The sequence below is a fragment of the Cottoperca gobio genome, chromosome 6 (assembly GCF_900634415.1).
Source record: "Cottoperca gobio chromosome 6, fCotGob3.1, whole genome shotgun sequence".
Taxonomy (NCBI): domain Eukaryota; kingdom Metazoa; phylum Chordata; class Actinopteri; order Perciformes; family Bovichtidae; genus Cottoperca; species Cottoperca gobio.
Window position 1 is genome coordinate 13,564,687 of NC_041360.1, and position 25,154 is coordinate 13,589,840.

Genomic DNA, 25,154 nt, shown 5'->3' on the forward strand with positions numbered 1-25,154 from the left:
CATTTGTGTGATGTGACATCATTAGTGTGTGACACACACCCACCTGACAACTGACCAATCTGCCGTTAGCGCTGAATAGTGACTGAGTCAGCTGCCACTGAAAAACTATTATTGCGTCTTGCCGATTATAGTAATCGCCTTCGAGCTCCAACAGTGTGACCCATCTCTGATCTGTATCTATTTGCTTCTGTTTATGTTTTTCTATCTTGTTACAGCCTAGTTAAAACCCTTCTTTCCACACAGCTACACAAAAACAACCTCTGAGGATGATCTAGTCCCATATAACCGCTGAGACATACACTAACAGTTAAACCAAACTTTTGACTTGATTACATTAACAAGATTCTTCACTGTATACCTAGAGCAAAACAGTATGTGACAGAACAAACATATCCTATCTTGTATCTTTAAAAACAAGGACTTGTAAAATTAATCAAAACTCCAGGGAAAAACAAAGAAAAAAATGACAAAATAATCACTCTGCCTTGTCATGGGTTTGGTCTTATGAATAAAATATATGCTTGATGTCTGAAACCTTTATTGTTGTCTTTATTGTTCAGATCTACTCTTGACTGTTTGTGTGATTGAAATTGGTTGCGAAGCATTTTAAAAATTACATCAAATCCATACATGTATTTATAATGTTATGTTAGTTAGTAAAGACTGTTGAGGTGAGAATTAAATAATAAATCAATGAATAAAACATGCAGAGTCAGGAAAAGCATACAGTACATTGTCATACATTAGTTCTAAAGGTAGTCATTATCAATATTAAGTAATAAAAGCATCTCCTCATTGAGGAAATTGATTGTTTGCAATGTTACTTTTCAGTATGAATGGTAATTAAGTTAGAGCTGTCAACAAGTGATACAGTGATGCATCATCAAATAATTACAAAATCAGCATCACATCTTTCACAGAACAATTTTGAGGCAAAAATCAGTGCAGTACTTCCATCCTTTCCAGTTGTGGGAATTTGTTCCATTAACACTTGCAGCAACCAGGCTTGGGGCTACACTGAGGATTGCAGCAAGGCTCCAGGTTCGGATCTATTCCTTTTGATATCTGGCTCTCTCCAAACACCATGGAGGCTTCAAACTGCTCCTTGACTTTCTTGATCCTCTGCAGCACGGCTTGGAGATCAGGTTTTCCAAACAGTGGAAGAGGGTAGTGCTCTGAGGGGTCAGCCTCCAGGTCAAAAATAAGAGGGGGGTCGTGGGCCTTGAGGACTGCAAATACTGGGCAGTCTTGGTCCGGGGTAGTACCACTGTGGGTAGCACCTGATGCACAAACATGGACAAGCAGGAGTCAAAAACACCCCAGTTCTGACTGTCATTATGCTTCTTGACATTTCTACTAATTGTGTAAATGAAGCCGTACCTCGTGTATAGAAGTGGGCCTTGTACTTCCCTAGCCTGAGAGCAAACAGGCCATACATCTCACTGGGATCTGTGGGGTAGAACATCATCGTGTCCCTTTTACTCTGCAAAAAAAGCAGTAGTCATAAAAATGAATACATCGGCTTGGTTTTCACAATATTTCAATCTCCAGAGTGTGAGGTATGATGCCACTACCTTTCCTTGGTTGACAAGGATTTCTGTCATATCGACCCCATCCAGCATCACCTGGGGTAGTTTTGCTCCTGCTAGACTTGCGATAGTGGGGAGGATATCTAGTGTGCTGGCGATCTCGTGAGTCACACCTAAAGAGATGCATACAGAAAAAGAGCAAGCAGTAATCACAAAAAGCCCTGACACACGGACAATGTCGGGCCGTCTGTGAGCGCCTGTCGCCATAGTTTTTGCAGTGTGTGTCGACTTTTCTGGCCGATTCAGCATGTTGAATCTGCGCCGGAGCCCGTCGGTGAGAGGAAGCCCTGTGATTGGCTGTTTAGCTTAAACGAATCAGTGCATGAGAAGAGAAAGGGAAGTGAGGAAAGCAAGCAAACAACTAAAGTCAAGAGGGCACACACAGAAGGCTTTTCTAATTTCATCTGATCATTCCAACAAGTTGTGAGTGAGAGTGGTGTGAAGATGTTAGGCAAAGATAGGCATCGCTGCTTTGTGTTATGTATGTATCATAACAACAGCTTGTATATTTGCAGTCCTAGGTCTTACGGTGTCCATTTTTGAATGACGATCACAGACGCCTGCCGGTATGCAGAGTTATTTCCTCTCATGCAGGCTCAGATCGTACGTTCTGGTTAGCCGTTTGCTCTAGTCTTTGCGTTGTGAAAAGTGCAACTTTTTGGCCCACTCACAGGCGACTTGAGGCGACGCAACAGTCAGCCTTCTTCGCTGTTAGTTCTTTGATGTCGGTTTGGTGTGTCTGGGGCTGTATGTATAATGGGTTTGCACTCATTTTATTATGGTATTTATTTTCATACTGGAATGATAGGAGACCAGTTGATGCCTGAAATGTATGAAAATGGTAAACAGTATAGCTTAAATCAACCACCAGTATGGTCTTTGAAATGGAAATGGTCTAAACTTTTGGTGTGCATGACTAAAGAGTCCAGACCTGGTCTGATGGTCCCCGGCCAGAAGGCGATGGCTGGCTCTCTCATTCCCCCCTCATAAGTGGTGCCTTTTCCACATTTCAGAGGGCCAGCGTTACCTCCACGGGACATGCGCATCAGTTCAGGCCTACACACACACACACACACACACACACACACACACACACACACACACACACACACACACACACACACACACACACACACACACATACACACACACACACGCACACAGTGATAAAAAAGGAGAGTCCAATTTACACACACAGAAATAACACACCACTTGATAAAAGCAATAAATGCATTATAATAAGAAGGAAATAAACCAAAGATAAAAGAGGGCAAAGATATAATGCAACTTGATCTTTGAACAGAGAAAAAACACACTATTTTACCAATGCTATTGAGGAGGGAGATTAAAATGTCTGCATAAGAAAGTATGAAAGCAACTACATACAATACAGGCCACAGATTAATTTGCATGTATAAACACAACGGTGACCAAAACCAACCCATTGTCTGAAGTGAAGAAGACCAATGTGTTGTTGATCACTCCTGTCTTTTCCAGGGTTGTCAGTAGGTTTCCTATTGTGCTGTCAAACTCAAACAGAGCATCTCCAAATTTGCCCCTTAAAGTGCGCCCGGCTGCCCCTGGACCTGCATACTGGGGGTAGTGGGTGTGCTGTAGGAGGAAGTAGAAGGTGTTTACTGTCTGAAACCCACATGGACATGGACATATGGACATGGTCTAAACATTTTAAGCTTTTTCAAGAGTTTATCTGACCAAGAGAGACCTCTGATTCTGAACTTATTCAGTGTTGTTTTGCTCACTTGAGGGCTGAACTGTCACTGTTTTCGTTGCTTACATGGGACGGATAGTAGAGGAAGAAAGGCTGTTTATTCTTGGCTGATGTGGTGATGAAATTGGTTGAAAAATCACTGTAAGCCCTTTCCAGATCGAGGAAGTTGACTGGTTGCTGCTTGATGACCTCATTGTGCAGGAGTGGGACAGTTACAGTGCCAACATCACACAATCCAAAACACTTAACATCTGGAGGGAAACAATTCAGGTTCCTACAGGGACCCTGGGAAGAAAACAGGTAACATATAAGAAATATTTTTAAAAAACATTGCAGAAAATAAATCACAAGACGCAGTTTTTAACCTAATGCCATTACAGATGACTTCAATCATTTTAGTTTGGAGTTAAATTCAATCGCACTGACCATGTCGTGGGAGTAGGGGATCCCCAGGTACTGGTCAAACCCCTGCCTGGTTGGAAGAAACTTCCCATTGGCACCAACTCCTAAGTGCCACTTCCCTACGGCAGCAGTAGCATAGCCCACAGGTTTCAACACTTCAGCAATGGTGGTCTCATTCAGAGGAAGACCGCCTCTAGAGCCTGGGTACAACACTCCTGGGTAGACACCTGAGCGGGTCTGATAGCGCCCCGTCAACAACGATGCCCTGGAAAGCCATCAAAACAAAGCAAGGCTATTATTTAAAGGGGACATAATATCCTCATTTGCAGGTTCCTACTTGTATCAAGAGTTTCTACAAGAACATTTTTAGATGCTTTAATGTTCAAAAAACACATTATTTTGTCTGTCTGTCAGGATATACCTGTGTTCACCCTCTGTCTGAAACGCTTTAGCACCTGCCTCTTTAAGCCCCCCTCACGAAAAGCCCAGTCTGCTCTAATTGGCTTATGAGAAAAATATGGCGCAGATTTGCAAAGGTAGTTCTCAAGGTGATACTCAAATGGGGACTGGTTTATTCTAATAAATCTGCATGTGACACAGGAAGAGAACTGACTGGGTTGTCTTATTTCTTGTAGTTGGTAGGCACTCCAGATACACAAACGTAGGTGCACAAGCACTGAAAAAGTGAGGTAGGAAGGACTAAAAAGTGTATAATGTGTGTAGACTAGACGGTTGGGTTTTCATGTCCTGCAAGAGAGAAACTGGACAGTTTGTAAGATGTGGCTACAAGAATCAATGTGCACCATGTACTAATTCACAAATTACTCATTTACGAACCTCTTTCGACATGATGATGTTCTTCATTGTGAACAAGTTGTTTTTACACCCAGAAGAAAGGTGAATTATGCAAATGAAGGATGAAAACAGTGCAGAATATGCAGAGCAAAAAAATAAAAGCCCATTCATATATCTATTTTCTATGCTAGCTTACCTTTTCCAGGTTGGAGCATTTTACAACATGCATGTGGACTTTTAAAGTCACTGCTAAAACATGTAAAGGTGTGACTAAATGCGGTATCAGATTGTGTTGTTTAATCGCCTATAATACTCTTTAATCCAGCCTCGTTCACTGTGTTCAAAATCTGTTGAGGTTGATGAAGTAACATAATATTTCGTGTTTGGTAAGTCATGTTACTTAATTCCTCATTAAAACAACAGGATCTGTTTCAAGTTCCTCCTTTGTTGTACTGTAGTACCTACAAGTGAATGTTATAATGTTGTGGAACTGAATAAGTAAACTAAGCCACATTGTGAGACACTATTTATTTGTTTGCAGAGTTGGAATCAAGTTGTGACATCGTCTGGTTTTTCATTAAACCTCTATATAATTCTTATCTCTCTTTTGTAATGATGCTAATACCTTTGTACTTTTACCCGAGTAGGATTTTGAATGCAGGACTTTGACTTGTAAAGTATTTTTACATTCTAGCATTGCTACTTTTACTTAAAGGGCCTACGAAATGATAAACATGAATTTCTACTGATGATAGTAAATGCTATTTGTGGTGTAAAATGATGTGTTATTTATGACACTATGCCCGCAGTATTTAATAAATCACGATTTAGATGTTGACATCGCCGCTACCGGAAACACCCGACGCCGTGTTCTGACGTCACAAGTAGAATACAGTCTACTATAGTGGTACAGAATGTATCACTATGTGGCATACCGCCGGTGAGATTCTGCTGGGGAATACTTGGTAAGAACCACAGAATGCCATCATGTGCCATTCAAAAGATCTGTGCTACGTTTCCAAGTGACAACTACACGTCGTTCAAGTATCAGCACTTTATTAGAGTCAATAACAAAACACAATGTCAGTTCAGTGATTGAATCTGCTTCTCTACAGCACAACAGCATCCCTCTTGTTTGGTTCTTCCACCGACTGCTGAGTGGAGCTGGGACTTCGAAAGGTTCCTCATCAACATTGTCTTGGCACAAAGCGTAGAGTCTCGGTCAAGAGTTCAGTAACATACTCTGCAAAAAATATGTTTTATAATCAAGAATTATATATATATATATATATATATATATATATATATATATATATATATATGTGTGTGTGTGTGTGTATACGTGTATCTGTATTTGTATCTTACATATCAATATTGAAATATTATGATGCTGACCTTTGGAACAACCAACTTGGATTGGAACTTGCAGTCCAGCTGACCTGACACGTGGTCGCGCCCGTATGGACTTGTGGTGTGTCCGTGGAGAGGGATCCGTCTGCACAGCAATTTCATTCTGACATGTCTGAAATGTACAAAACACAACTTTACTAATAAATCTTTCAAACCAGCTTGAAATTGTTTTGCACGTTTATAGATGTCTGCGTAAAGAAAAGATCTAATAACATTCATAATAAAAGATGTGGTTGAATTGATTGAGAGCAATGATATCAAATAAAACAATTAAATATATAAATGATGTACATGCATGTGGTGATTGTATGTTTAACACGTCATGTGCAGGTCTACTGGTACTACAACTGTAATGTACAGATGACGTACAGTCTGTATTCTTACTGGTGTACACACAGCTTGCTCCCCAGTGTGGATGTCCAATAGATGGTCGCTGATCATACAGGTATCCTCAGTTCTGTCAGTGGCTTCATTCACCTAATGTTTTAATACCTTTGTAATAATAGGGTGATAGTTTTACTCAAACTACAGAATAAAATGGGGAAGCCTGTTATAAACATTGAATCTATACTTAATTAATAAGTGTAATTAGATAAAGTTATTAATACTACAAACAATAACACAGATATCGGCTAGGGCCTGGGGTAAACTCGTTACATACAGTAGGCCTAGACCGATTATGGCTTTATGCTTTTAACAATAGACAAACAGTAGCACGGCTTACCTTCGCTCTCCCTTTTGGCGAATGCATTTCGTCGTCTCTTTGGTGGAGGTCTCTGTATCGGCGGACGTGTTTGAGTCGGCGTGCTGGCTTGTACTGGCTGGGGTCTCGGCAGTATTGTAGGCACAACATCTGCGTTCAGTTTTAAATTCTTTTTGAATCTCATTTCCTCGGCGAGCATAGTTTGTTCGAAACACGATCTCTCAAAGTGCTGCCCACAAATCGTCGGTTTCATCGACGCACTTGTCTTGTCCATAAACGCAACATTTTATCATCTTTTGGCCACAGAAAGCTAGATTTGGAGACGGCCCCACATCCCCATACAACACATCGCTTCACAATTATCCTTGGCGATCGATTGGCGAGCAGTCTTTGCTGGACGCTTCAACGCAGACGGACACTGTGTTCTACTTGTGACGTCATCGCCCGAACATTGCTGAAGTGGATGTTCCCGGCGCAGCGACCGATTGTTGTTAGCGGAAGTCATTTTTATGCTATTATGATCGTGATTTATTAAGAATACATCAATAATAAAAAAATATATATGGCACATCTCACAATAGAAATGCAACCTCTATCATATACCAAGCCCAATAACACTGACGAAATATCATTTCGTAGGCTCTTTAAGTAAAAGATCTGAATACTTATTCCACCACTGAATGATAGTAGGCCCTATGTGTGAAAAAATATGCAAAACAATAATCTCTGCACTCCGCAGTTTAAAAGTCAGAGAGGTTTAAGACATACAATTATGGACACAAATTATAAAGCGTGTGTGCATAGATTACATTAATATTTGTTTTTGAACAGTAGTGATAAGTAGTGACTGATTCTCCCTCTCACTTAAGGACAATAGCATTAAATCAGTCAGCGTCGGTCCTGCATGAACAACAGATCGTGTAGATACCTGGACGGGGTGCAGACGGGGCTGGTGCAGTAGAAATCTGTAAACCGGAGTCCTCCCGCTGCCAGGAGATCCAGGTTTGGAGTGAGTGAAGTGGGATGTCCATAACAACCTAAGTCCCCAAAACCTAAATCATCTGCAAAAAGGAGGATGAAATTCGGCGGTGAAGCCGAGGAGGTGCAACAAAGAAAAGTGTTCAAGAAGAAGAAAAAGCGGATGTTTTCCATTGTGCGTCGTCCTGCATCTGAGTGAAGATCCCATGGAAGATCTGCATCTACAGAGTTCCGCTTTCTGGAGGGACGTAAACAAAATGTCACGTGTTCACTCGAGGAAACTGTCGCGTACAGTGGACGTCACGCAGGGCTAGGAAATGTAGTCTTATTTTGCACCAGCCTTCATAATGCAGGTTAACTAATTTGTTCTTTAAAATTAGGGAAATTGTGCTATTGCCTATTTATGAGGACCAATTTGGACTCTGTCTCTCCGTCTCCCTAAGGAAGGTAGGTAATTACAATGTTATGCATTTTATTGGTTACAACAGCTCAGCTAGATTTTGATAGCAAAAGCTTCTAGCACATACGTTTGTATAAATAAGACATGTTATTAAAGACATGCTTGTCCCGTGACTCTGTTACTATGGCAGAGACACAATGTCCTCAGCTGTTTTTGCCTTCTGCACATCGGTTTTTTCTGCCTCTTAAGTTGTTGATCTGAGGGCCTTAGTTTCTGCCTCTGATTCAACCTGACACATGGTCAATTACAGGAGAAATAAATCACTGGTGCAGTGCTGCAGGACCCACCAGTTTGAGGAGAACTGATTTTGGGCCTATATATTTATTTATTCTCAGAGCCATGCTTCAGTGAGGTGGACAGGAGAAAAAAAGGAGGGTGCTACCTGCATTCAATAAGCTGCTATTGTGTTTGTGTGTATGAGAAGTAGAGAGAGGAAATGGGATGAATGAGTGAGTGAGAAATCCCTATACATGTGTCATTTGGATCACCAGTCATTCATTCCAAGGTGATGTTATGCAAAGTATTGTTCTGAAACAGAATCACTGAGGAGTGGCCTGCTTTTGGAATTCAGATAATGGCTTTTTCTTTGGTCCTGATGAATTATGCAACACATCCACTGTACCTTTCCAACTGTATGTGTGTGTATGTGTGTGTGTGCGCGCGTGGATGTGCATGCGTGTACACGTATGGCTATCAGTTAGCTTGCGTGATGTCCAGCATCGCTGTTCAGCCTCAGGGAAGCATTGCTGTGGCGTCGACTGATAGATAGTTCTGATTTACTTTTCACTTTCAAATCTCTCTACAGGACTGACCTACATTCAGCAGCTACAGTTGTGTGTGTGTGTGTGTGTGTGTGTGTGTGTGTGTGTGTGTGTGTGAGAAAGAGAGAGAGAGAGAGAGAGAGAGAGAGAGAGAGAGAGAGAGAGAGAGAGAGAGAGAGAGAGAGAGAGAGAGAGAGAGAGAGGCTCCACAACTCTTGCTGCATTTTTATCAGCTGTTTTCTCATTCTCTGCTATTTAGCTTCTCTCTTTTTAATCATGTGGTGACATCAAACTCCATGGAAGATTGGAATCTGCATTAGTTTTGTACAAACTGTATGTCAGTTGTTTAATGTATTGTGCTATTGTGTATATCAAACAGCTTGACATTGGAGGAAAGGGAAGAAGCAGGTTTGCTGCTTGAAGTAACATATTGTACTTGACCTACTGAACTAAAGAGACACTTGTACACAAATAAATGTAATACATACCTGCATATCTTAAGTAGGAATTACGCTGTTATGTGCAGGAGAGCCAAAGAATAGAACTTGATTACTGTGAGGAAGAACTACCTCGCTCCACAAGCTCCCTATATTTAATCGTCTGAAACTCTGAGCTCTGGAAAGATCCCTGCAGGGAACAACATGGGGCCACAAGCTTGGAGCCGGGCTGACATCCCTCCCTTTCCATCGCAGGTGTTGATTTAAAAATCAAATCTCCTAAAGGATTTATGCTCACTTCAGAGAAAGGGATGAATCAATCATTAGTCATTAATACCTAGAAGCAGCATCATTAGGAGCAAATAATTTATGATAATGACCGTTTAGGTTTTGCCACCACTAATGACTTGTGAAGGTGTTTGCCAGACAGCCCATCTAATGGACAAGCATGTCTCATGGAGAGGAATGAGGAGAGCCGCTGTGGATAAATGACAGTCTATGTGCTACACAGCCCTGCCTGTACTGATGTTCAGAAAAAGATGACTACTCTGACCTTTACTCTGAGTAAATGAAAACTGTTGTCAGTGGCAAACGCAGAGCAGAAGAAGTAGCTTGAAGCAGCTGAGGCTACCAAAAGGTCCTCACCCCTGTCTGTGCTTGTGCGTGTGTGTCTGCTCGCGTGTGTGTGTGTGTGTGTGTGTGTGTGTGTGTGTGTGTGTGTGTGTGTGTGTGTGTGACAGAGAGACAGAGAGATAGAGAGCAGCTTCTTGCTTTTAACATCTGCTTTCACCGCCTATGGGAAGGGTGTGCGTTTGTGTCTGTGTGAGTTTATGTGTGTGCACTTACAAGTGCGTGCATGCACTTAAAATGCGATTGCATCAGGCAGATGGAGGTGCGGTACAAAACAACTCAGAAGAGCTGATGGAGAAAATGAATCCCATCATCCACGCACATTGCTCAATACAGAAACAAGGAGAAAGGGAAACCACCCTCACACCTGCGAGGACAGTCTCTCTCATCCAATCTTCATCTCATTCTCCCCTCTTTAAGAATAAGATATCACGCTTACAGTTTTCTGCACATGCTACTGGTTTATTTGGCTTCACAAGAGGCACAGCAGGTAATAACTGGTATGTGAGACAACAGTAAACAAGCACCAGTGGGTCCTGTTTCCTGTCTTCTGCTTGCTGTTTGTCATTTCACACAATCTTACCAGTCTGAACCTGTAAGTAAAACTGTGAAGGATACTGCTGCAGTGTTTGTGGACCACTAGTCCATGTAAATCAGCTCTATAAAGTGAGGGTAAACTGTTCGAGCACTAGTGGGCGCCATTGGATCACAGTTCCCCTCACTTCCATGCATGTATTGCGCCACAATTCACAGACAATCTCTGTTAAATCTGCAGGCTGCAGCACATGTTAAATTGCAGTTCAGCTTTCTTACATTTCTAGGCTAGGTAAAGCGGTCTTTCATGTCTTTATGTTTCCTTATGCTAGCCCTTACAGCTCTGCCACTTCTCACTATTTCTCTTGTTGAAATAATCTTACACCCTCTTACCTTGTGTAGTAACTTGCCAATTGTTCGAGAAGGTTACAGTTGACATAGGACTACTGAGAGGCATGCTGTAGGAAAAGGTGATACGATATATAGAGATATAGATATAAATAGATTGATTGATAGATTTGATAGAGGGAGGCAGGAGGATAAATCAGTGGATAATTCAGAACCATGGATAGTTAATACTTTGATTTAGCTCTGCCCTGACAGCAGAACGTTTCTAAATGAGCGTGCCTGCTATTATCTTGTCGTCATGCAAATTCATTTTGAGCAGCATACGCCACACCATCTTTGAAGTCACTCTTAAGAGAGGATATAGTGATGAATAAGGGCAAATTGGAAAAAACACCAAACGTGTTTCATATCCAACGGTTTTCACTTCAGACTTCATGTACAAACTGCACTTTATAGTGATAAACATTAGTCACTACAAATATTGTATATATGATGTTAGAAAACTATATAAATGCAGTTTCGTTCAGTTCTAATATCAAGATTACATTCAGTATAATATAAAGACAGCCTGAGGCAGTTGTGTGAGCACAATTTGCAACAATCTGCTATATGGGATCAACCAGTCCTTTCGATGATGAAAAGTCATTGTTATTCTGGCTTGTGAGCTGAGGGACCAGTGATAGAAAACATCCTGCCAAAAAAACGGAGGTTCATTGGCACAATAGAGGCCGGAACAGAGCACAAAATTATGCAATGAAATCTAACAGGCCTCTGTGGAGCAACATGAGCTGAAGAACTCATAAATGTTTGAGGACCTGCTGGGGTAATGTGCACTTTTGTCGATGTTCTCGGCTCTCACACTGAAGCTCTCATTGTACTAAACATAGAGCAAATGTTCTCTTCAACTGCACGTCACCTGTGCACACAATAATGAAGAGACATTGCAGTCAAAATGAGTGTAACTGTTATTTTGTCTTTGCTGCACTATCACACACACATTGACAGTCCGATATAAACAGCACCACCATCAACAACATCACCTATGATCCAGTTGACATGTCCCTGTGTGGTTCCTGCTTTCTTATGATGGACTATTGGTGGTAAGAACAACGTGCCCTTGCGAGCATTTCCTCCACAATTGTCTGGTAATATTATAAAGAAAGGAGGTCTGAGTGGCCCTCAAGCCAGCTGCACTCCTCCAACTACCCTCCGGCTGTCATCTGCTGCCACACTGCAAAGCTCCTCTAGTGATTTATTCTTTTTCAGGCTGACTTCTGCATCACCCCTGCTCTCGTCATGCAGACAAACGGGCCTGAGAGATACACAGAGATGACTCGGGAGGAACGGACATGCACAGAGTAAGATGATACACTCAAAATGGAGTTTCTGCTGCATTTGTTGGACTATGAGATAACTGATGTTTGCTAAGAGCTTAGCTGAAAATATTCAGATGAGTGTTACATGAGATAAATGCCAAAAATGTGTACATATGTTAAGATTTATCTTCCCAGCATGCATCTAATGTTCACCTCACCTTGAGATGTGCTCTAGCTCAGCTTGTCTTCAGGGACAAAAAAGTCTTGGCTTTGATTGTAAACAACTCTGTCTGAATTAATTATTATCTGCCACGAGTGTATAATCACAAAGACCATTTCCTCACGTCAACATTTACATATTCATGGGAATGCTGCTGTCAAAATTTCAAATTTGAATTTTGCATTGTCATCATTTGTAATTGGAACAGACATAACCAACCCGCTAAGCTGCACTGTACTCCTCCCCTAGGTTCTTGTGATTGATTAAAAAGAGTAACACAGAGCGGATGTGTGGATTTGATCATTTCTGACTTACAGTACTCAGGTTTGTATGTGAAACAGAATATATTTCACAGTAGAAGATTTAAACAAGATTGTTAAGCCCTTCAGTAGCAGCCTCAGTGCTTTGCTGTTACAGTATGTGACCAGATAACTACTAATGACTTTGCATCCACAAACGGTAATAAATGCAAAACACATGAGCTGACTTAATGATTATTTTCCCATTGGAGAGTTTATCTTGATCAGCTGTTGGTAGATGAAGCTTCCTCCGCAACTCGTCTTGGCTTCCAGGTGGATCTGATAAGGTGAAGAGGTGATAATGTGAAAACAAATGGAAAGGTAAGTACCTTTAAACCTCAGTCATTTTGTATGTGTGGAATACAGGAGCCAGTGACACAGCATGTCTTATTATCACAGTTTAAATATATACGTTATTAGATATACAGTATAATATGCTTTATTGTGGTAACATTGGTAACACTTTACAGTCTGTGAGTGTGTTTTTTCTCGCTAAGGCACTCTTTTTTAAACTATAGGCTCTTTATGAAAAACTATGCACACTAACTTGAAAACTGTACACCAAACCAGAAAGAAATATACATCTCCTGCAAAAGCAAACAGTTCTTGCAAAAATCTTCAAACCATCATTTGAATCACACACAAAGCACCAACTACGCACTGATAGTAAATATAACACTTATGATTTTTTCTTTTTCTGTGTGCAGGGCATATCAGTTTGCAATAAAGTTTTGCCACACATGTAATAAACACACACATCCAAATGTGTAAAGTACACATTGAAATGAACTTTGATGAACTTTTAATGGTTTCAGAGATAGTGCCTCAAGAATTACTGTTAGTGTTAAAGTATTCAGAGAAAAACTAATTTATTTAATATTGTATTTTTTAAGTAGAGATAATGGCATCTTTAAGAGCTTAATATCAAAGTATAAACAATTAATGAATGATAACTAAGTGCAACATAGTTATCATATTTATTAATACTTAATGACACACTTGTAGTACAGTGTACAAAAGATGCATTAACTGTGTATGCACATGAACATATAAATCACAAGCTTGTTCATAACTTTTTAATGTGATCAAAACTCATGAAGGCATGTTGAGTTTAAAGGTCCATGGTAGATTTCACTTGTGCTTTCAGCTGGATCTTATGGCCTTATTCAGAAGATTAATTATTCTCCGTTGTAACACATAAAAATGTCTTTACATCTACTTACAAATTCATTATTGTGTGTTATAAACCATTTATTAATTGATATTACATGTTAATCGGGAGTGGGAGGTTAAAATAAATTGGTGCCATTTCTCTGTTAGTATTTCTCAACCTTATAAAGAGGCTCAGTGTCTATGACCTCAGTGGAGTACAGTACTGCTCATCATCCCTGTTTCCATTGCCAGATAGCTTTAATCACATGGAATTCATTTGGTGAGGAAGCAGGGAAGGGCTGTAAGGGATTTAACAAGTATAGCAATACAAAGTGTCTAATTACAGTTTTGACTCTGAATTAGCGTGGCAAGCTATTAGCCACATCCGTTTAAGGAGTGACTCTTCAGAGAGCTGAAACTCGCTCTCCTTCAAATGGGTATTTAAGCTATCACACTGCATATCAGCTCCCATACAACAATGTTCCTGGGGTTAGCCTCCGAGCAGATCTAGATCCTTGAATCAATTACCACTCCAATGCCCACAAACCCAGATCCCATTTCTCGGCGTTACGCTCGATAAAAGCTATTCCCTGTCTTTCTACGCTGTCCGTCTCTGAAGCTGTTTCTCATTTGTCTCATCTGATCTTTAAAGTGCTGGCTATTTCACATTTTGTGTAGTGAGTCAAAGCTGGAGTAAGACAACTCCAGAATGTCAAAGTTTAAATTTTGACCCGCCATCACATTCACAAGCTAAACCCATCATTTTCCTCTTCCTGCATAAAAAACAGCTGATGAATACAAGGAATTAACATGGTAGTAGCTACATTACACACTGTAAACTTTGTCAAATACAATTGTATTGTTTATTTCAGCAGACTAATAATTCAGAAAGGAACAAGTACATGGTATGGCACTCACATTTGTCACGGTAGCGAAAAGGTGAGGACTCAAATGCAAGACGAGGAGATTAACAAAAAAGAGGGCTTTATTCCAAAAAGCTTTACAAAACAACAATACAAAAAGGTAAACTGAAAAGACAAACCAGGATGACACGGGGAGCATGAGGAAGCACAAGGAGACATCTGCAAGGGTGACAGATGACGATCTGACAAGGAACACGGGGAAAGACAGTGATATATACACAGACACTAACAAGGAGAACGAGACACAGCTGGGGAGAGAGGCTAACACACAAGGGCAAGGTGAACGGACACAGGAGGAACAAAACAATCAGAGGGAAAACAGACAGGAAGTACAACTAGACATGACATAAGGGGGAGTGAACACTTCAAAATAAACAGATATACAAAAATCAAGACTGTGACAGAACCCCCCTCTCAAGGGACGGATCCCAAACGTCCCAGGGTGGGAGGAGGGGCGCCGGAGGAGGGTCTAAGGCCCGCCGAAGGCGGCCGGGCAGGTTGCTGCTGGAGCCGCTCAGGAGGCCAGCGCGGAGGCCGGGCAGGAAGCCGGCGAAGCCGCTTGGGAGACCAGGCTGGAGTCCGACAGAGTAGTCGCCCGGGTCAACGGGGACACGGGGGTCTCGGGAGTCAACGGGGAGCGAAGGGGTATCGGGAAGAGATGGTAGCACAGGGGTCTCGGGAAGAGATGGGAGCACAGGGGTCTCGGGAAGAGATGGGAGCACAGGGGTCCTGAGGGACAGAGGGAGCACAGGGTCTGGGGTATCGAGGTACAGAGGGAGCACAGGGACTAGGGTATTGAGGGACAGAGGGAGCACAGGGACTAGGGTATCGAGGGGCCACTGGGGAACAGCTGGAGTCTCGGGGGGCAGCTGAGGAACAGCTGGGGTCTCGAGGGGCAGCTGGGGAACAGCTGGGGTCTGCAGTGGTCCGGCATCAACTGGAGCGGATGTCTGCAGAGATCCGGCAGCGGGGACGGGGGTCTGCGGAGGTCCGGCAGCGGGAATCTGCGGAGGTCCGGCAGTGGGAACGGGAGTCTGCGGAGGTTCGGCAGCGGGAAAGGGGCTGTCGCGGCCCGGTAGCGGAAACAGGAGTTTGCCGTGGTCTGGGTCTCTTGCGGCGAGACCTGGAAGTCCCTTCACGACTCCGAGGACCTCCCAGGGCCAGGCGAGTGCCCAGAAATGGCTCAGGGACTGGGGTCTGGTGCAGTAGTAGTAGGAGGCTGCCGCAGCGTGACTGGAGAAGGGGGTTGCCACAGCTCGGCAAAAGGAAGTTGAGTGGAAGGATCGGCAGGGTTAGGCTGGTAAGGTGGAGTGTCCACAAAATCCTGAAGCCACTCAGGTAAAAGGCTCTTCAACTCTGGCTTCTTAGCAACCTCTTTTCTCGCCAATCCAAGCGCAGCCTATCGTGTCCTCCAACAGGGGTTTCGCTTCCACTCACCAAACATTACAATTAAAGTGTACATTAAATCATAGGTCTCCTCGTCCATGACATCTGCTGAGTCCATTTTTCTGGTCAGATCGTACTGTCACAGTAGCGAAAAGGTGAGGACTCAAATGCAAGATGGCAGACGAGGAGATTAACAAAAAGAGGGCTTTATTCCAAAAAGTTTTACAAAATAACAAAAGGTAAACAGTAAACTGAAAAGACAAACCAGGATGACACAGGGAGCACGAGGAAGCACGAGGAAGCACGAGGAAGTACGAGGAAGTACGAGAAAGCACGAGGAAGCACGAGGAGACATCTGCAAGGGTGACACTTAGATGACGATCTGATGACAAGGAACACTAGGAAAGACAGGGATATATACACACTAACGAGGGGAACGAGACAGCTGGGGAGAGAGGCTAAAACACAAGGGCAAGGTGAACGGACACAGGAGGAACAAATCAACAATCAGAGGGAAAACACAGAGACAGGAAGTACAACTAAACATGACATAAGGGGGAGTGAATGCTTCAAAATAAAACAGGATATACAAAAATCAAGACTGTGACAACATTATTATTGCTGAGTCATATATAGTATATATAGATATTCTTTATAGTCATGCTGCCACATCAACACTTTAGCTGTTAAACCCTGTGTATCATTGTGCATTACTGATTATCACAAATGACAGATTTCTGACTCTGTTGTTCTCTGTATCAAACAGTTGGATGGACACTAAAAACAAGTAGCCATCTCATGTTATTAATTCATAAAGCTCTACTGTTGAAGCTTCCAAATACCTCACATCTCTTCTCTCATTTAAATCTAGTAACTACAGTATACAATCCAGTAACCTCTTAACCTTTTCAATGTAGTGAAGTGAAAACTAGAGTTGTTAATACCACTGGGAGACTTTAATGTTTTAATGCCTTGTTATTGTGTAGTTGTGTAGTTTCTCTTGTAAAATAGATCTTGATCTCAATAAAACTGCCTGACAAAATAAAGATTAAATTTTAAAAACACATATATAAATCTCTTCAGCACTTATCTATCTAGTATCTAGCTTTATTTGCCATAAATGTTGACTCAACCACTCATGAAGCTGAAGATGACCTTCTGGGACTTTTCTACGCTTGAAATAAATTGTCTTTCATTTATGTAGAAAAACTGTCTGTTTAAATATGCTGATGTTCAACAATTTCAAACAAGTATGATCAATAGCTGTCATCACCAGACACTACTGTAGCCTAATACACACACACACACACACACACACACACACACACACACACACACACACACACACACACACACACAGATATACACACACACATCTTTTTTTGTGTTGGGCACAGAGGCTAGTGCCACGTTTTCCTTGATCAAAATGCAGCATCTACTTTTCTGGCAACAAAGTCTTACGTTCTCCGTGGTGAAACAGATGGATATGTACATCAAGTCCTTGCTACAAAATAAAACTGTCAAAATAAAAAATGTAATAAAAGGAAACATTTCACATGGGGATTAAGGTGTGTATAAAAACACACGCACAAGAAAAACATATTCAAAGAGGTCCATTGAGAGTGGTGAGGTAAGAGGTGTATTGTTTTTAATTTGGATTAAAGTCAAAAGAGGGAAAACAAGGATATAAATCTAAATTAAATTGAATGTATTAGTTACAATTGAGGAAGTCTTGGACATTTTCCTTACTATTTCACTGGTGAGGGAGTTAATAAATTCTGGTTTTGTATTGGCATCCTTTTAGCTGTTCTGCTTTTGCTTTCCTCTGTCTGTATGGACAGCACTTGACACTGATCAGCGGAAATCAGCTGCGGCTTTTCTCGGAGGTGACCTTCATCAGATTTAGTCAGCATTGTTCAATTTCACCATGAATATGTAAATTGTCTTTTTTAGCTTCATTTGAGATAAGATCAATTTGAGGCTGAAGAGGATTGACTCGTAGACTGTTAAATACCCAGAAATCTCATTGACATGAGTGACAGACGCTGCCCTTCTCAGGTGGGAGAGTGAGAGGAATATTACGATAGCAGAGCAAGTGTGTGTGTGTGTGTGTGTGTGTGTGTGTGTGTGTGTGTGTGTGTGCATGCAAAGTATAACTACCGATAAAGGTGTAACGCTACAGCTTGACGGTGGTAATTATAAGAAGTAAATCCTTATCTCCCCAATTCAGATCTGGTAAATTGCCAACCAAAGAAACAGCATTTTGCTGACTTTCAAGATGGGAAAAATATACAAGGTGCAGATATTTACTGCACAGTACAGATAAACAATGGCTGGATTCCTCTCAGACACACACAGACAGAACATTCCTCAATTATTAATGCAGGTGTGGATTACCTCTGCAGAGAAGGAGAGTTTACTCATTGGTAAAAAGTGATCTGTTTCAATCTATCTGCCACATTTCCTAATCCCACTTCTATCTCCATCAGACCCCCTCAGCCATATCATCTCCTTTAACTCCCCAAGAGAACCTTTGAACCTGCCTCATGATGAAACTTGCACACACACACACACACACACACACACACACACACACACAAACACACATTGATAGCTAATGACTGGCCAGTTGCTGAAAGGCTTGCCTCCTTCCTCCTCTCACAGAGGAGGTATTCAGTACCCCCCCCGTGCCTCTGTCTGGTCTATCGTAGCCTGGCTAAGATCGGCTCAGCGTGACTCAGGTCAGTCTGTTCATCTCCGTTTGAATGGCCAGGTACTGTTTCACTAGCCAGGATCCTCTTACTATGGACAACAAAGAGAGGCCGCCATACCCTCCACACACACACACACACACACACACACACACACACACACACACACACACACGCAGAGGAACAGACAGAGTAGTTGGGTCGACAGCCTGAGAACAGCACTCACATTTTCCCCAGGCGTCTGCCTGTAAAGCTGCAAGGAGAATCAAGTTCTTTCTGGACTTTCAGAGGCGCAGAGTATCTTCCTTCATGGTGTTTGGAGTTCCCTGCTTTTTAATGACAGAATCATTCTGTACTTTTGTTCTTGTGTACTTAAGTACATGTATTGATGGGACTCAGCAGTGTTTTCTACTCCTGCTGTTTGGGGTTCATCTCTTCAGGTAGGACTGATGACTAAATATGAATGAGTATTGAAGTTGCTTAATTGTCTATTTTCTTTATTTAATCATTATCAATAATTGTTTTTTTCATATCTTAATGTTTTTCAACAATATTCTTACGTGCAATGCATCATTGCATTTACTTGGATGTATTTATTAGATTTACATGTATTTACATACACTCCTATTGTTTGTTATAATCCCATTGTTGTCTTTTGTATTTGCACTAAATGTTCAGTGAATGAACAGTTTGATTCAGATTTTCTTCATTTCAATTTTCTCAACTACAGCTCTAATTGCACTCTCAGAGGTGACGAAATCTCTTTTTGAATTTCCTCTCCCAAAATGTAATCTATTTATTTACTCATGTCCAAAGATTGAAATTGGTCAAAAACTGTTGCTGTAATAGTCCAGAATGTCCATTGAGACATTGTTTCTGAAATTCAGGTTTACAACTAAACTTAATTGTTTTTACATGTCCTTATTTGACAACTGCTGTATAATCTTATCCAGAAGTTTGAAACAATAAGCTTTAATTCCTGAAGCAAATACAGCCAATACAACAATGTCAAGTCTGCAATATTCAGCTAACTTCAATATAGGAAGCAGCGGAATGATAAAATAGCACTGCAGTAGGTAATAACACAAGATAAAAACATACATTCCCCGCAAAAGATTTCATTATTCAGGAATCACTATTAAATCAAGGACACCAAAAACAAACAGTGTGAGGAGCCAAATGAGAACCAAGGTTTATTTTGTTCTAGTCGTCGAATCGGGAGGGAGTACAATAGATAAGAAAGCTATAAAGGAGATAGAAGTGCTTTCCCATAACGTTCCCTCCAAAAATGTCCCATGTTGCTCTGAGAACTTATACTTGGAGTTTTGCTATCACAAGCTTTAGTATGTTTAATAAGGGCTTTTGACTGCTGCTACCCTCACATGCCGTATTTTATATGACCTTTAATAACTTTGGGATGAATTAAAACAACTTATTTAAAATACTTTATATCTCAGTTTATCTGAAGATACAATTTGGTGAGCTTTCCTTTCCAAAATTGTTCCTCAGTGTTATATATATATATATATATATATATATATATATATATATATATATAGTGTCATGACTTCAGATTGCTCATTAAGAAGCCTCAGGTGATAAATAGTGTTTGTTTACATGCACTGGAAAAGCGAGCCGGTCCTTTCTTCGTCCTCTCCTGATGGCCTTGCTCTGCGCCTTGCTCTGCCCCTTGACATGCTCTGTGCCTCTTTTCTCCTTTCATCACTGCTGCCCTCTGGGCTCCTCCTCACCCTCCTCTACTCCTCCATCTGTTTCAATTAGCCAGAGTGCGGGGTGGAGCACTGAGGCCGATTCACACAAACGCAGTTCTGCAGGTGCACCTACAGTATAGCACACAGCTGACAAACTAGAGTCACTCTGTTCCTTTTGGTAGGTACGCTGTCACAGGGGAGAGTATGAGGCTGTCATTGCTATAAGAGAGCTGCAAAGAGTATTCGTGGGATGCTGGGACCATCAGTGACGATCATAGCAGAGATACAGACACAAGCATACAACCATATGCATGTATTATCCACACACCCTCACCTACTTACCTCTTCCACCTCTTACCTAACTCCCTCTCATACAGATTGGAATTCTCTGCTGTGCATGTATATGAGTGTGTTTGTGCTGCTATTCACCTTGAATGTTCCTCTCTGAGTTGTATTCTGGTGTTCCAGTGCTGCCAAGCACTGTGCACCCTGATAAGAGCTACTGGGCAATATTATTCCACCTTTACAAACACTGCAAGTGCATCATGCCTTATGTGCCCTATTGTATTTACACACAGGTGTAATTTATCCAGAAAAAAAACATTTAATTTACTTAGTTTGTATCTCCTGAAGTATCGAGGACATATAGTATGTAGGCTTTTCTGTCTTTGTACAAATTAAGTGCTTTGTTTACAAGGAGGCAGGGTGCTGCGGAATATGCTAAACCACAGCACTTTGAATTGCTGGCTGTTGTGTTTGAGCAGCTGAATTCTTTGTGGACATGTAGCATCAGTTACTGTTGTGCTTAAATGTGGTCTCAAATTCAAAGTTAGGAAGACGGAAAAAGTTCTCAACTCAAAGTAGTTGAAGAAGTTGCTCATACATGCTCAGATCACTTTTTCAGTGAGGAACAACCATAAGACAGGAAAGTATATAATAAAAGGTATACTGCGGTGTAATTGATGGACTACTGTAATTTTGATAGGCAGACTATAGTTGGTGGCAATTTGCCAAGGAGATGTAAACTGTTTTAATCTTAAAAAACATGTACACGCTGTGCCCAAAAACGGAATATGAACATTATTATTATTATTATTGCTGTGATTATTGTCTGTATACTGTCTTTGCAGCCAGTGGAGTATATGTTAGCTACTGAGATTAGCTCCTAATCTGTCTCACTGTCAAAAAATACATACAATTAAAGTGCGACTGGTTTTTGTTCGCTGTCCTAAAGTAAAGCGGAACATCCCACCTTGCTTGCAACAGGCAAACAGTCTGTCGGTATACTCTCTGACTAGAGGACACAATAATCCTAAATAATCTTAATAAAGATCTCAAACCATGAGTGTTCAGAGGATTTTAAACGTATCAAATATGATACCAGGTCTTTTTGAACAGTCAAAAGTTGAATTTGCATTACTTTTTGTCAAACTTAGGGCCAAATTTGAACTCTGAGCAGTTTTATAATTATATATACAGCACAGGTCTGTCAGCTTGTGTTCCTGTTCCCGCTCAGGAACAGGCCACTGAGTCATTTCAGCACTGAATCCATCCCTCTGTTCTCAGCAAAAGGCTCCCAGGCTGCTGGTTATGTAGTCATGAAGGTGATCAAAAGCCTTTAGATCTGTACATCTGTGTGCCCTGCAAATATTGCAAGTGTAACAGCCTCCTACCGAGAAATAGCTCTTTGACCCACATGCTCCGCCACTGAAATAAAACAGGACCTCTAAGTTTGTACGTTTGTGATTGGCCTAACGAATGGCAGGTAGGTCAACGAATGGCACAAAGGCCTCGAGGGATGAGTGATAGAGGATGTGATACCAGCAGAACAGAGGCAGATGCTCTTTTGACTCCCTGACAGACAGGGAAAGATGCTAATGACATTCTCCCTTAAGCACTGAGGACATATACAGTGGAGAGAGAAACACTAATGACTCTCTGTCTCTCTGGTCACTAGTAAGGCTGCAGACAGCTTGTTAAATCTCACAGCAACATGTAACATGATGTTATTCAAAGATGTTTGGAGGCAACTACACCCAGAAAGTGTCTGGCAATTAAAAACATGAGCAATTAAGAAGGTCTATGATGACGATTTGATTGTTTTTTACAGCAGTAATCTCAGTGCGAGTATTTCCCCTCAAACACCTGGCAACCTTTTCCCAGAGTGTCTGTGAAAAACAACTTTATCATAATCTATATCATTAAATAAATGGTTTGACATATTACACTTATTAGCTTTCTTGTCAAGAGTTAGATGAGAATATCAATATCCTTCTCGTGGCTGTGCGAGGAATATGAGGCTACAGCCTGGAGAGGGTTAGTTTAGATTATCACAAAGACTGGAAGCGGGGAAACAGTTAGCCTGGCTCTGTCCAAAAGTCAAAATACCCAACAACCAGAACTTCTAAAGCTCACTAATTAATACCTCATATCTCATTTGTTTAATGTACAATGAAAAGTTGTGATGTTACAGGGTGCCAGATTGCTTGGCCTAGAGCAGCGACTTCCTGGTGTCTCTACTGGTTTCCTGGAAACCGTTTACCAGTCTTTATGCTAAGCTAAGCAGTTTCCTGGCTGTAAGTGTACACACGTGAGTCAATATCCTCATCTAACGCTCGACAAGGAAGCATAAAGAGCATATTGCCCAACACATCAAACTATTCCTTTGAAGTGAAATGAATAAGGAAGGGCATACAACAATCTGTTCAGTATTCTGCAGTTAAGCTAAGGATGATGTCTTTCCAACTATCTCCCAAACTAATGTCTGTCATCGTTAATGGTGGAGGGCAGAGTAATTGGCTCATATTACAGTCTCTTCCTCTGAGAATCCTTCCATGATTAAGGAAATGATCATGCCCCAGTGTGTGATACACACACACACACACACACACACACACACACACACACACACACACACACACACACACACACACACACACACACACACACACACACACACACATAACAGTGTATTCACACATACACAAACTACTTACTGGAACTCAGAGGTTACAGTGTGAAACAGAGAAATTACTCACAAAGCTTCTGCCAGTTTTAAAGCTGTTATGCAAAGGTGTATAAACATTCATCTGACTTGTGTTTTACTTCTGTTTGCATCTTTGTGGCTTTGTGTGGTTTACACAACATTATTATCCTCAGCAGTTACAAAGTAAAAACAAAGCTAATACTGTACATATGAAAAAGCTATTGGGTGAGCAATATTACAAACCCCCTCCTCTCTAGAGAAGATTAAAGCATCATAAAAAATACAGGTTTTTATCTAATATCTTCGCAGGTTTTTCAATCTGTTCTTTTTAGCTCAACAATAAGTATTTAGACTTCACAAAGAACAATTTCTCCTCTGTCTGATATGATGTTTCTCTCTCTAGACATGAAGCTTGAGGTGAATTCTGAAGCGCTGCCATCTCTGTCATCCTTCATTGGGTGAGAGATGCCTACAAAGAGAGCCACTGCAAAGAATGATTGACTGTTTGTCTCTAACCCCCTATCAAGGATGAGACGAGCGCTTTGGGGCGAGAGTCAGACTCATCTGTCACTTTCAGATCCCCTCTCACTCTCTCCCCATCATGCTTCGCTTTTACAATTTCACAAACGTGGGGTGGGGATCTGCCAAAAACACCAAGACTTAGGGCAATGAACTTATGGGCAGTCACTGTGGGAGGTTAAACACTGTATGTGTGTGTGTTAACCAAGGCTTTATTTTCGGTTTTACATCGTTTTGAGCTACTTTAGCACTGAAATTAGACACAATTACACTGACACTGAACTTCTCTCCAACTGGATATTTCCACTGTTCCTGAAGAAAACAACAATCTGAGGTATTGTTGGAAATGTTTTTGTAACAAACAACTGTATTTGAATTTGATCTTTTTTCATAAGAGCTAGGTCAGCACAAAGACTTAGAAGACCGTTAAAATATATTTTGGTATGTTGTATTTGTTTAGACTAGAGTTGACATTCAGCCTCTTCTTTCAACAGAGAGTATCTGATTGCGTTAATTTTCCTCAGTCTACAGCGTGATACAATCTTCTCTTGAATATGACACCACACAGAAGCTCACAGGGTTTAGAGTTCAGTGCTTTGATTTAGTCAGTTAAATAATGTATCGTGCAGATTAGAGGGAGAGGGGGGAATTATGAAACAGCAGCACATCATGATATGGTCTCTTGCAATACATTATCTATAAAGTTTCACCAATATCATGATCAGCAGTGGAAGTATTCAGATCCTTCACTTAAGTAAAACAACAATGTCAAAATACTCGATAATATGTATAAATGCTGCGTTCAATCCCTTATTTAAGTAAAAGTACAGAAATATTGAGGGCAAAATGTATTTAAAAGTATCAAAAGTACTGACTAGGCAGCACGATGGTCACTGTCAGTGTTGTATTACTACATACTATATCACTAGCTTTAACATACACGCAGCACATGTTGTAGATTGTCGCAGGGGATACTTTTAATCACTCTGTATATTGCTTATATATATATATATATATATATATATATATATATATATATATATATATATATTGTATATGGCTGTGATCAGTTTAAAATATATATAATATAAACTGATCACAGGTTTTGTATTTTGAATCTTAATCTGCAAGCAACTCAAACGTTCAGCTAAATG

General features: G+C 41.0%; 1 protein-coding gene across 1 annotated transcript; it reads right to left on the minus strand.

Annotated features, from left to right (window-relative positions):
• Window positions 1-37: 37 nt before the first annotated feature.
• On the minus strand, window positions 38-7,840 carry arsa (arylsulfatase A). The gene is made up of 8 exons (XM_029433374.1): window positions 7,557-7,840; window positions 3,745-3,985; window positions 3,385-3,603; window positions 3,031-3,200; window positions 2,521-2,645; window positions 1,575-1,702; window positions 1,381-1,483; window positions 38-1,280 (listed from the first exon to the last, which is right to left on the minus strand). Exons 1-8 carry the CDS (start codon window positions 7,778-7,780, stop codon window positions 985-987), a joined length of 1,506 nt encoding a protein of 501 aa, XP_029289234.1. The 5' UTR covers window positions 7,781-7,840; the 3' UTR covers window positions 38-984.
• Window positions 7,841-25,154: the final 17,314 nt, after the last annotated feature.

Bases quoted from the DNA above. Each gene is read 5' to 3' on its own strand.
- arsa (XM_029433374.1), bottom strand. From the start codon at position 7,780: ATGGAAAACATCCGCTTTTTCTTCTTCTTGAACACTTTTCTTTGTTGC. The intron at 3,604-3,744 runs GTCAGTGCGATT...TTTTCTTCCCAG, and splicing joins TCCCCTACTCCCACGACATG to GGTCCCTGTAGGAACCTGAA. The intron at 3,201-3,384 runs GTAAGCAACGAA...TTCCTCCTACAG, and splicing joins TCCTCTACTATCCGTCCCAT to CACACCCACTACCCCCAGTA.